Source organism: Macrobrachium rosenbergii, chromosome 50 (assembly GCF_040412425.1).
Source record: "Macrobrachium rosenbergii isolate ZJJX-2024 chromosome 50, ASM4041242v1, whole genome shotgun sequence".
Taxonomy (NCBI): Eukaryota; Metazoa; Arthropoda; class Malacostraca; order Decapoda; family Palaemonidae; genus Macrobrachium; species Macrobrachium rosenbergii.
In genome coordinates this window covers 25290950-25304879 of record NC_089790.1, presented here as the reverse complement: position 1 = coordinate 25304879, position 13930 = coordinate 25290950, and the positions used below count along the sequence as shown (strand labels likewise).

At 43.0% G+C, this 13930-nt stretch overlaps 1 protein-coding gene across 1 annotated transcript in view; it reads right to left on the bottom strand.

Annotated features, from left to right (window-relative positions):
* The window catches only part of kud (oligosaccharyltransferase subunit 5 kud), a 29814-nt gene extending 17446 nt beyond the window's left edge, over nucleotides 1-12368 (bottom strand). Inside the window, exon 1 of the mRNA XM_067094309.1 lies at nucleotides 12215-12368. Coding sequence (XP_066950410.1) covers nucleotides 12215-12217 — 3 coding nt within the window. The 5' untranslated portion in view covers nucleotides 12218-12368. The remainder of the gene's footprint in view (nucleotides 1-12214) is intronic.
* Nucleotides 12369-13930: the final 1562 nt, after the last annotated feature.

Genomic DNA, 13930 nt, shown 5'->3' with positions numbered 1-13930 from the left:
CTGAAGGCGCCTTTCAGCAAATGATCCAACTCAAGTGGACCACAGAACCTTGGCTTTTGTCATGGCTGTTCTCCGTGAAGAGTCAACGAGTCTGGAGAAGTCCCCTTGGGAGGAGGCAGGAACTCCCAAACCGAGAGCTTCCCCAGTCTCGTACCACACGCTGGATCTAGAAGCCAATCTTGTCGGGGGAAAGGAAAAAGTTGTCTTTCCTTGTTCCTTCTTCTTCAAAATCCAATCATTCAGTGTCGAAAAGGCTCTCTTCACTGATTTGGCCAACACTGTCTTCTTGAATGAGGAAGACTTCTGGGGTCTACCCATCAAATATTGCGAGGAGGACTCCGAGTGCGGCCTGTTGAAAATCGTTAGGAAATAAGTCCGCCAAAAGAGTAAGAAGTCTTTTCAGATCAGCGGCATGAAGAGTTTCTTGAGTTTCCTCTTCGAGATCTCTTCCAAAGGATCCGCTATTTCCGATGTCGAACGAGTGGGGAAACGTGTGAATCGTGCTGCTTGCGTGCATCACGCATGCGTCCAACTTGCTGCGAGGAGCTTCACGATCCTTGTTCCTCCGTCACTCGTGCGGCTTGTTGCGGGAAGCGTTTATGAGCGCTGCAACTTGCCGCGAGTTTGCGTCTTGCTGGCTGTTAGCGTCTTGTTGTTCTGATTCTTGCCTTACCCTCTTCTTGGGTCTGTTGGCGTCCTTAGATTCCTTCTTGTGTGTTTCTTCTCTTAGTCCTTGCGACTTGTAAGAGTCAAAAAGAGACGCAAGGACTGCTGGACTTCCGACAAGAACTTTGCTTGAGGTGCCACTTGCTGCTGGGAAACAACTGGAGATGGCACTGCACAAGCTTCCACAACCGGAGACTCTAGCTGGGATCTTTTGATGAAGAGGTGGTGACGCAGCTTGCGACCACGTCCCATTCTGGGGCGGGGAGAAGCGTGAACTGAAGTCATGTATCGTCTTCTTCCTCCGACGAGATATCGTCTTACGCCTCTGTTTAGGCGCAGAAACGCCGTCTTCTTCCGACAGGAATCTCTCTGGAGAGCTCCATTTGCTGCAAGAGGTTGTTGGAGCGGGAAGGGGACCTGCGTCTCTTGATAGGTCTAGATTCTTGTGACTGGCGCCAACCACGTCTGGGTCTTGCGTCATCCGAGGAAGACGAACACGTCCTCATCTCGCCTTTCTTGCGGCGAGGGAATGTCCTGGGATGCGTCAACAGGATCGCTCGAGGGGCGTCCGCTCGTTGTTCAACGTCTCTCACCTCCCTTAGCCTGTCGACGTTCCTTCTCCCAGGGGTTGGGGAGCATGGAAGAGGTCTAGGGCTAGGAGCGTGACAGAACACGAACGGACGCACCCTCCACTGCACTAACACTGTCACCGAACTTTTGTTGCAAACTATGCACTGCCCCCACATCACTTCCTATCCGAAGAAAGGGATTGCACAGAAACTCCTATGGCCGAAATAGCAGCCATTATATCCTTTAATGACGGATTACTTACTCCCGACTCCGCAGGGAGGATCGGGTACTATAACCTTAGGGTTAGGATCAGGAATATTAGTATCAGACAAGTTAGAAAGGACTTGACTATCAGAAGACCTAGCTGAAAGGACACTGGAAGATCTAGCTCTCTAATTCTGTCCTTTTCCAATCGCCTCACATAGCGATCATACTCTCTCCACTCTTTCTCGGACAAACTTTCACACTCCTTGCATCTATCATCAAGTGCACACACATGATCTCTGCATTTCTTACAAACTGTGTGGGGATCAAGAGCAGCCTTGGGAAGCCGGTTCTTGCATCCCCTAACACACATTCTAACAACAGGGTCAGCCATCTTGAAAAGCAAGTACAAAGAACAATTGTAACAGTCAGAAACCGACCAAATAGGCTAACAATGAGAAAAGAAAAATCCAAAATCAGCGATAGCCATCAACGAAAACCAAACAAGTAATGGGTACTTCACCAATTGTAGTAAAGCAAACCAAAGTAGAGCGAATTTCCAACGTGTTGATAGAGCGACGGCAGGGAATTTCTGAGGACAATTGGGAATGGTTCTAAGTACCTGGTAGAGGGCGCTCAGGTATGGCCACCTGACCATCTATCGGCGATTGCCGTGAATTTTGAATTTCTGCCGTCTTGTACGACGAATCAGCGGGATAAAGCTATATATATGTAACTACCAGGGAAGTTAGATATTTAAAAATGTCATTTTTCTATAAGTAACTTACCGAGTCATTACATAGCTGAATCCCACATTGACGGGAGGTGGGATACATGGACATATTCTACTCTAAAACATTAAGTCATGTAATAAATTTGAAACTGAAAAGTTGCTAGCACTGAAAACAATGCTTGTCATTCCTCGTTAGTTGGGAGAGCCTGTAGTATAAACTGCCCCTAGCTGGTGCTCAACTTAACCTGTAGTGGCACGGCAGCACAGCAAAGGGTTGCCTTTACTAAAGAGGGAGCTATGTAGCGAAGGAGTACTCCAGTCACTACCAAAACATCAGTGGAAGTTATGCAGTCAAGGAATTATCCTATGGCTAGCAGAACTTTAAAGGTGCCCTTGCCCTGAGTGCAGTACCATAATAAAAACAACCAGATTATGTTGTCATCTACACTGAAGTAAAACCACAACCCATCCACTAAGAGTGCCAGGTGCTCCGGGCATACTGTACATGGTGAAGAAGAAGTACGAGAAAATCCTATGCTTCTTTCTGTGATACCATGATTAATTAAACTCCCCCAAAAGTTATGAGAAATGAAGAACAATCATACTACCAGTGGGTTAATTGTCGAAGGGATATATAGTGTTTGAAAGCTGATGAGGTAGAGGCTGTTCTGACATCTTTAGCTTTCACTAGGAGGAAAATGCTTCTCCTAAATCTGTGTGTGTCTCAGAAGATAAAGTCCATTAGGATAAAGGGCAAGATGTTCTAATCAGAGAACGAGATGGGCTCTTGCCCTAACTCCCTGGGTTATGGATGGCCTGGGACTTCAGGCTTTTTAGCCAATACCATACTATCCAGCTGGGCAGAGAGCTCTCTATTCCTCCTCATAGCCAGTGAGCGCTTCTGGCTCTCAGAGAATGAGCTGGCACCAGGTTGCAGTTGCCGCCAGGAGTTCTGATCAGAGGAAGAAAGTAGTTCTTGCCATTACACCATAGGTTCTGGATGGCCTTTGAACCTGAACATTCAAACTGGATGGAAAACTTTTAGTCTTTCTCAGAGCTAGTGAGCGCTACTGGGCGCTAAGAGCAAAAGCCAACGTCCACAGCCAAAGCTGGTGCTGGGCTATTGTTGGCGCCCAGAGAGCAGAGCACCAGAAAAAGGAACACTTATGTCTCGCAGAGGAGATGTAGGGCCTGAGACACTAGCTTCAGAAAGTCGATCCCCAGGTCTGGAAGACGAGAGAAGACTGACTTCTACGTCTTGCAATGGTCTCTGCAGTAAATCTAAAAAAGACTTTCAACTGATAATCCTCCGGACAGCCTGGAGTCTGTTGGGGAAAGATTTGCGTAACTTGGTAGATCTCTTGAAGGGAGGTTGTCCGAGAAGACACCGTGGGGGATGATCCTGTAGAGTCCGCCCACAACCCAGCAGGTTCAGGGACCATGATACATGCCAGAATAGGGCTAAGCAGACAATGTAACTTGGAGTCAGCCTGAAGATTGTGTCACTCCTTGACCATGATGAAGGGTGTGAAGAGAGGTGGTCTGATGAACCTGTCTATAGCATGGGGTCTGTTGCACATGCTATAGGGATGGTAGTATGGATCACAAAAGGAGGAAAACGAAGATTCCTTGAAGAGGCGAACAGGTACAAGACAGGTCTGCCCCATAAATTCCACAGATCTCAGCAGCCAGGGAATCAATGGTCCGCTTCTGACGTCTCAGTACGTCTGACAGGGCTTTGGTTCTATGAACCGATCAAGTGACTAGAAGACCTGATTGATCTGTCCACAGAAACAGGGTTCTTCCTATAGAGGTTGGGAGATGTGGGGTAGATCCTTGCTTACATAAAACATTAGAACTGTGGTCTAGTCTGATTGGTTACCATAGTCTAGGAGTGCACTAAGGTCACAAAACATTGAAGTTACGTGAAGAAACTTCCAGCTCTATGGGAAGGAAGTGAAGGATCTGTCTTTCTGGGAACCATGCCCCAGAATAAAAATCCAGTTCCTTAAGAAGGCTCCTCAACCCGTAACCGAAGTGTTGAAAAGAAATTCAGGACTAGGTTCGTGGATGAAGGAACTTCCTTTCCAAAAGACTAAGTTCAGACCACTATAAGCATTTAAATAAAAGAGGAACAAGGACTCCAGAAAAAACTTGTGCTGTCAGGAGGCCGACATCTAGCAAAGGCATGGAAGGGTGCTTCCTGCATCTCCAAAATCCATTCAATGGCCATGAAGATTGAAGGAGGAGGCTGTCTGGTTCGTCCTCTATCCACTGTGGGCATGCCTCGCATGGATGATCATGCAGACTCGCAGCCAAAAGAGCAAACTCGTAGACGGACTTGCAGAATCACAGACAACTGTGCAAGCTAGCTGCCAACTCTGCAGACTTTATGACAGCCAAGTGAAAATGTTGAAATCCATGCAGATTCGACAAAAACTGAACTTATAACAATTAGTGCGGACTCAACAATACCCTTGTACAGAACAAAGACATGCAGAATTGTACACAGAGAAAAATTCTGAAAAGTTATAACGGCTTAAAAAATTCCACAACTGTACGAACCTGGGCCTCATGGCCTTACGCCAGGCGTACGGAGTGGCCGCCAAATCCTAAAGATATAATGATGAGCACTCTAGCGCAGGTGCCAGGCGGTCGGATGAATGCACCATGCACTAGGAAGTGGGGCCAGGAGCTTGGGAAAGGGTCCAGGTAAACGGGAATTGGCGCCTTACAGAAAAGGTTGTTCAACAAAGAATGAAACTGCAATAAGACAGTGAAAAAAAGGTAGCTTTTACCGTTGACAGGAAGCAGAGAACAACTGTCAATGTAAATCTTCGGCGGAACAAAGAGCCAAGAAGCTCAAGTGTTCAGTCTTCGCCCGAAACCTTGGAACTGAAGGAAAACTGGAGGACACACTGCAAGTCCTATTAGGTTTGTCCAATCTGGCCAACGTCTCGTGGGCACCAGAGGTAGAGTAGGCTCATTACTAATGTTCCAGGCATGAAGGGCGGAAAGAGGGCAAAACTCTTGGGCTGTCTGAAAGCAGAGATTCTTGGCAAACAAAAAAATCCGAAAATCTGAGAGATGAGACTGAAAGTTGATAGGAGGACTCTGGCCAGTGCTTCTGATGTCATTCCAGAAAATTAGGACTTCCAACAATCTTGACAAGAAAGTCTAGATCCTACAAGGCACCTTAACAAGAAAGTCTAGATCCTACAAGGCACTAGAGTGAGGGAAGACAAAAGGCAATTGTCTTGCTCCTATTAAATGAAAGCCAAGTTTCCAACCTTGACAGATGCTTGGATGACTAGGAAATTGCCCAAAAGAGGGAGCTTCCTTCAGCAACTCAACAACTCTGACCCAAAAGTCTTGTCCAGAGGTAGACTTGGTCCCTGTTCAATGGGTACTGGTGCACAAGACAGAACAACAGCTTGTTCTTAAAATTCAGGTGCCGAACAAAAGAGGAACTGGCGCCGGACACAGCAGGCTGGCGCTCAGATCCCTGTGATCCCACTACATGCTTGGATCCCTCAGATCCCACTGGCTGCTTGGATCCATTGGATCCCACCAGACAGCTGGATCCATCAGAGCCCACACGACACTTGGATCCATCAGATCCCACTGGACACTTGGGTCCATCAGATCCCACTGGACACTTGGATCCATCAGATCCCACTGGACACTTGGATCCATCAGATCCCACTGGACACTTGGATCCATCAGATCCCACTGGACACTTGGATCCATCAGATCCCACTGGACACTTGGATCCATCAGATCCCACTGGACACTTGGATCCATCAGATCCCACTGGACACTTGGATCCATCTGATTCCACTGGACACATGGATCCATCAGATCCCACTGTACACTTGGATTCCTCGTATCCCATGGGGCGCTTGGATCCAACAGATCCCACCGGGCACTTGGATCCAACGGATCCCACCGGACACTTGGATCCATCAGATCCCACCAGACACTTGGATCCATCAGATCCCACTGGACACTTGGATCCATCAGATCCCACTGGATGCTTGGATCCATCAGATCCCTCTGGATGCTTTGATCCCATGGGACGATCTGCTCCCTTTGGATGTCTGGGATCCGATTGGCGTTTAGAGGCCATTGGGTGCTTGGGAACCACTGGGAGCTCAGCATCCACTGGGAGCTCTGCATCGTCTCAAAAACTACAAGAGAGCTCCTGGTCCCTATGGTGCTTACAAGGGATTGATGGAGCCTGATCCTCCATCGCGATCCTTTTCAATGGCCTGGAAGAATCCTGAAAACACCAGCTGCACCCTTTAGAATCGTTGAGAGTCTGATCCACTAGAAGGTAAGGTGTGAGGGTCCACTTGCACACCTTTTCAGCGGTTATCCATCGATACCTAGGAAGTAGTGACAAGTTTGGCTGAGGGAACAACTATCCGTGGGCAAAAACCCATTCAGACTCCCAAGGACTGACAGTATGACTCCCCCCCCCCCAACAGATTTAGGGGAGTCTGGCAGGGACTGGGTTTAGGAGATCTGATAGGGTCAGATAGCCACGTCCTCCACTACACATCCAGTAAAATGCCTTTCCAGTAGCTGTCTGTTGATACCTGGGACCAGCAACAGGCTCGACTGAGGGAGCGACTACCCGTGTGTAACCCCCGACCTCCCTTGGACTTCCAGCATGCCTCCTCCCAGGGATTTTCTGTCTAGAAGCACGTTAAAAGAAGAAGAAGAAGAAGAAGAGCATCGGGGGATGAGCAGACACGTCCTCCACTGCACAGCACTTCACTATTACGAGGTTAACTTCTGTTAACCCAAACACAAGACTGGCAACAGCACCAGAAGGAAGCGAGGGAGGTAGGTGCGGGAGCAAGAAGAAAAAAATTTAGAGGGCTAGTAGCAGGAGAGAAAAAATTGGATGCGGGGAGAGTAGGTGCTGGGAACAGGGTGTTCCCAGGTGTAGATGGCGCCAGGCAACTGGGCATCCAGCGAGCTAGTAGCTTGTAAGCTAAGAAATCAGGAGCTGGTGAGCGCTCCTGGGCATTTGGAGCTGATCCTCGGCTGTCAAGAACGTCAATTCTTCCAAAAGCCCAGCACAACCAAAATAAGCATAATTTCTCTCCTTACTATGTTCTGCCCTTACACTTTTTCAGTTCTCTGCAAAGCAAAGTGTAATAAGATGATGTTTAATTATTTCTTTGAAGTAAACAGAGTACCATCATACAGACAAATCTCAACTCCTAACAAACATTATTTGAGACTTGCGGAGATACAGTATATCATTACTGAAAATATCGGTCCTGTAGCGAACGCAATGTTTACATTTTATTACACCACTTGATAAAGATGGTAGCGAGTGCAAAGTTTACTTTATCATGTTACTTTGCAACACTTTACATTATTACATTACTCATTATAAAAGTGAGTTAAACCAAGGATTGTAAATTCACTACTGTAGCAGTATTCATTATCGAAAAAATCAGTTCAGTAGTGAACATAAATATCAGTTCGACAACGAACCTATATTTACGTTATAGTAAGCCACTCAGCAAGGGAGAGTAAAACAATTAACTGCAATTTTCTCTGTAAAAGCGAACATTTGATATACTAGACTCCGTTTAGGAACAACAAAACAAGGTAAAAACTCATCCTGAAAGCTTTCGGCTGAAGCTACTCGACTATCGGCTTGAACACCGAAGTCCGGTTAAATAACAGGCAAAAAGAAAAGCTGCTGCCGACACCCGATGTTAACACCAGATGTTGCAGAAACAGACTGAGGATTATGTGCCAAGTCGTTCCTAACTCTCTCGTTAGCGGGCGAGACTAGTCACCTACACAGAACATAGGTGTCGATACTGCGAAATTTGAATTTAAGGTACTGCGAATAAATGAAACTAATAGCTATGTAATTACTTGTTTAAGTTACTTATATGAAAAAAATATTTATCATTTGACAACAAATGCAAAATAGTTCAAAGGCAAGCAATTTGGCATCATCTCAAACCTCATCAGGTAAGAGATGGTATGATAGTCTCAGCATAAGAAAGATCAGGTAAAGAATAGCAAGTACGTTAAATGAATCTGGATGAAGATTAAAGTACACAGATGACTAGCAGTAACCCCAAACCATTTTTCTTAGTATCTGATGATACCTTTTGTTCCAGCAAGCCCCAGAGTAGAGCAGAAAGTGAGTCCCCTTATAGAGCTTCTGTATATAAATTACCTGGTTTTAACACAGTACAGGAAGGTCTAAAAAATGTTCAATAAACTTCAGTTTTCCAAGATTAATTCCTACTTCCTAGATACACAAACAACTGATCTTTAATTAGATATTACCTTGGTACAAGTTAGTCTGGTGTTCAAAGTTTCTTAGAAAGATAGTCAAACGGTAGCAGATAGGTGTGGGTACCAATGGCCCAACCAACAATTACCTCTAACTTTTTACTTTGGCAACCATACCTAATGCAAGGATGGTTAAAGATAGAATTTTGATTACAGACTACAAGTTTGCCTACAGCATTTAGGAAAATGCAGTTCATCTTAAAAACTGAGTTGTTCCAAGAACAACACACCACAAACCTTCGTCTTTTATACGTATTCACTCCTCCATATCAAACTGTTGCCATTAGACAGGGGCTAAGCTGTACTGCATATCTTAATTACATCAACCAGACAAGCATAAACATGGCTTGGACTGCCAAGAGCTAAGAAGGGTAAGACACAAGACATCAGTATTTGTGATGTCTGCTTTGCCAACCCAAGCCCAGCCATGAACCTTAAATGACACTCTATCCTGTCCAAAAGATGCTAGAGTAGCTAAACAATGAACTGAGCCACCATTACACAGACAGGGAAATGAGTCCAAGGGCCTATATGGAAAGAAGCCACCTGTCTCTCCCAACCTATTTACCTGAAACATATAGTTCTGCTTGAACATGGGTTGGGTGCAACTAAGAACTGTATGATAAACAAGCAGAATTCAAGTGTTTTCCCTTGTTAGCTGATAGGAGTGCCTGCACAGAAGGTACCAAGACCACCTTTTACCTGGCAGGTTCTGAGTTGACGAATCAGCACTCCTACAGACAGAGCAACCTGGCAGATCTCTCTCTAGGTTGGAGAGCAACTGAACCACACTCAAGCCTCATGACTGAATAAGTGAGGAAGTGGTAGTTGTAAACCCTGCAAAAAGGCGATCTCAGTGTTGCTTTTGAAAGAGTTGTTCATGATCTTCTAAATGATTTACATTCCACTGGTATTACTGAAACAGCTTTTGTGCATTTGAATGACAACCTGTGTGGTAAATATTGTGTCGAGTGGGAACTTTTGTCTTACGAAACATTAAAAAAAAGGAGCACCATAAACAAGTGTATTATGTCTAATTTTATTTTGTTTATATACTACTGGATTGTCAAACACACTACAGGGACATGGGGTAAGGTTCAAGCCATTTGTGGATGAAACCCAATTTATATTCACATAAACCATATCAAAGATACAAATGACTTTAAATGATGTACTTACCAGTGTCAAGGTTTGGATGACACTTAAGCAGTTAATTCTAAAAGAAAATAAATCATAATTCATGTTGGCAGGAAGGAAAAATTATTTTAGAAATCTTGACATTTGGCTAGATAAAAATAGTAACATGGTTCTGATCACTGACAAAGTACATGCCATAGGTGTACTATTAGACTGTAATTTCTCTCTTAGTGCTCCAACTGAAAATACATGGGTTAATGGCCATCTTCTTGGAAATACTGCCATTGTTAAAAAAACTTCTGACGGCGTCATAAACAGTGTGGCCTATTGCAACTCTACCTATCATAATCTGCCCGAGACGAACCTTAGGAAGAAGCAAAATGCACTAAAGAGTAGCAAGATTAATAAAGGGTGTGGCACTTCAAGACAGGATTACACCTGTATTACAAGAGTTGCATTGGCTTCCCATCATATCAAGAATGTTGCTATCAAGAGTGGGTGTCCAAAATAACTGAATGACTTGCTGAGTATAATATAGACAAGGGATGAAATCAACAAAAGAATGGCTAGAGATGGTCAAGTTATTTGAGCCAAGATGCAATTTAAATATAAGCTTTAGAGCCCTTAAATTTGCAGCTCCAAGCTATAAAAAAAAACTTTCACTTTATATCAGGGCTGAAAATGTATAGTTGTTCAAGAAAAATTAACTTTTTTTTTTCTTAGTGCAATGATAGTGTGGATTTGACAATTAATATGAAGTACACCGCACAAAAAAAAAAAAAAAAAGGTAAAATCTCAGAATATGGCTACATTTTAATGCATGCGATTAATGGAGTTTGCAGGTCTCATAGAGTGCCTTTGGTGAAGTAGGACCCTTAGGCAAAAGTAACAGTAAAAACTGAATAACTGCAACAATACTACTGTACTTCACAAAAGGAAGGGGGGAAGGATGTTTGCATGTCACAACCACCAGCAAGGCTTCATTACAAACTGGTATCCAATCAGATAAGCAGGCATTAACCCCTAACCCTCCAAATATGGAAGTTTATATTCACACTTATCTAACAATATATAAAATGAGTTAAACCTGTGGGAGTAGTGTTACTCACGGCTGATTCAAGATATGACTTATCTATCAATTTTCATCTGGAACTAAGCTATAGCACATAATGGCAACATAGATATAATGCAAAATGATTTTAAAACATTCAAAAGGAAATTATCATAGTAGGCTATTTACCAATATCATATGTTACACAGTGCTCCACGTCAGGTTAGGTTTGGTGTGTACAGGAGGGCCTGGCATCCTAGGCTATGATCGGCTAGTGGCCGTCAAGTAATGATATATCAGTGTGATATCCATCCCTATAATTTATTTTTTTCCCTCAACCTCCAAAACCCCCGATTCATACTAAGGTCCCCCAGAAGTATTACCTGTAGATATAGCCTAAGGCACGATAACGAGTTAATGAAACATTGGTAATTCTATATATTAGCTCCGCGCCTGTTTTTACCTTTTTAACTGGTTTTTTCTACACTTTTAGGGGTTCTGATACTGGCGGTGCATCTGTTTGTTGTTGGCCAAATGGAATGTCCCTTCTCCATGTTTAGTACTGGCCCGGGGGGGGGTACCCATACGTTAACAAGTTATTGCACTTGCCGGATGGGATATGAACTGTTCAAAACAGACGTACTTGTGCTCTGCCTTGAGAAGATTGTGTATGGAAACCCCTTGTTGGATGGACTTGGGGGGGTCAATTTCAGGTTAATTAGACTCGAGCGCCAAAAATTAAAGGTAAATTCATAATCAGCAACCAAAAAACTGTAGAAAAAGTCACGTTATAGTGCCGTCGGCGACCAGAGCTACCCTATAGTTCTACCGAAACATTTCCAACCAAAATGCCCAAAATGTTCCAAACACATCGAACACTACTGCACCAAGAAACCAACATATCTATGCTAGGAGTATGCTGATTTCAATTATGGCTAACTTGTAAGATTCTACCTGCCTAACCTAGGCCTATCTCAAATTATAACTTTGCACAGGCTATTCTTTGGTAAATTCTTGTTCAACGCCTAACGAACACAATCGCCATACAAATCTCCCAACACTGTAAATCTGAATTTCCACCTACTGTGCTTGGCCAATTAGCTTATGTTGCCTATGTGGGGGTGTTTCCGTAGACATAAAGGTAGCCTAAAGCCTGGCAAGTATGAAGGCAGCATAGGCTAGCGTACCGGTAGGATACAGCAAGCACAGACTGGGATAAAGAACAAAGAAGTTTTAGCTCAGAGAATATATGATGAATAGAAGTTGTCTGCATATGCAAGGGGACAAAACTACCCTAACCGCAAATGGAATGAAAGTCAGACTCCCCCTTCGTTTAGGGTCCGGCAAGCCTAAGGTACATTGACAAGAGGTAACCCTAACGAGCCACTAAACATTGATAATGCCGCGAATGTCTTCGTAATTTGTGTTCTCTACATTCGAAAAACATGTTGGGTATCTGATGTAGAGTCTGACAGTTAATAATATACCGAAAATACATGAAAACAGAATAAGTTTACCATTGTGGCCGTAATCTCTTTCGTCCAGCGTCGTAAGCCAATAGCACGTTGACAGCGGTTATGACGTCACGAATGTCTACGCAAGATCTCTGACAACACTATCAAGAGATGGACCACTCTTCTCTCACGCGAGTTCCTTTATGGCCGCGGCCCCTGAGCCAGCTTTTCTTTGCATAGAAATAGTTATACGCAAGAAATTTTTTTCTACGTAAGGAGATGATGGATTCCATGCCTAACTCAGTAATCAAGACAAATATTTAGGAAGATAAAAAGATGAGAGGAAAAGGAATGAGAAGGAAAAAACACGCTTTAATGCATTCGGTAAACCTCCCACTTGACGCCCTTTAAATTCTTATCTTGTCTAATGGTACGCAAGCGGTAATAGTAATGATTTTTCATAACTATTGGGTCTGGGTGTTTGAATCATAAGAAAAACGTGTTTATAGGAAAAGAAAGAAGCGTCATGTACTATATTACTAAACATGGAAAAGCTGTCAATTTTATTTTACCTGAATTTAGAGCTTACAGATTGTGGCCGCCAAGGGGCTGAAATGAGGTGATAAGTCACAGGCAAACTCTTATTGCCAACTGGAAAACTACCTTTAACTATCAGCTGCAACAGTAAATTTAAATAGTCCTGTTTTCTGTCTACTGGTGTCACTGGAGATTAGTAGTGCCTTTTTTAAGATTTTTAGACAGGTTTACGGCTATTAATATCATATGAATAACCACTAAATATTTTAAATATCCTTGGACATTTGGATGATACTTTGACACTTCTGACGACTTATGACGCTAATATAAAAGCTACCTTGATACAACACTCAAAGAACTAATTTCAAAATTAAATAACGTGAATGTCACATTTACCAGACATAGCACAATGAACTGGATTCAAGGAACCGCAATTTTCTAAAAATGTATTGTTGAAGAAGAGTTAATTAACAAAAATGCCGTGCTTGGTTTAAAGAAAAATAAAGCCATAACAATGTAAAAAAAAAAAAACCTGGAAATCTACTGCATCCCAAGCAGGAAAAGAAATACATGTCATTGAACATTGCAAAAATAAAACTCTTCGAACAAAACAGAGAAATACGACATCATCGAGGCAACTCAAAATATGGTTACTACAAAACGGGCAACAAAGACCCAACACTTGCTTAAAATGGATCAAGTGACGTAATGATCAACACAGATGAAATCCAAAACAAAACTGATAACGTTGATAAAGATGTCAAGACCATGACAAACATGGACAAAACTTATGCTGAATCACTCAAGACAAAAAACGTGCTGCTGATCAAATCTACAAACGAAGAGAGCACAGCAGCTAATGAAAAGAGACAAATTATGAGTAAAATAACGGCGCCAGTTGAACAGGTTAAAACAACAAGATATGGACACTTATTTGTAAGATTTCCAGACAGGAAAAACTTAGAAAAGGCAAAAATGGAGATTCAGAATACCAACAAAATATCAGTAAATGAGAAGGGTAAACTTAAACCAAAAATAAAAGTAGTCTATGTTCCGAAGGATGAAGATGACATTGTCAATAACATTGTAAAGAAAAATTCATAGACAGGTAGCCTCATTTCTGAAAATGACGACCTGAACATTGTAAAGGAAATGATAGCCAAAGATGAAAAATATAAACATTGTATCATCAAATGCACACCACAAATAGGAAAGGCTATCTATGATAGAGGTGACAAATTG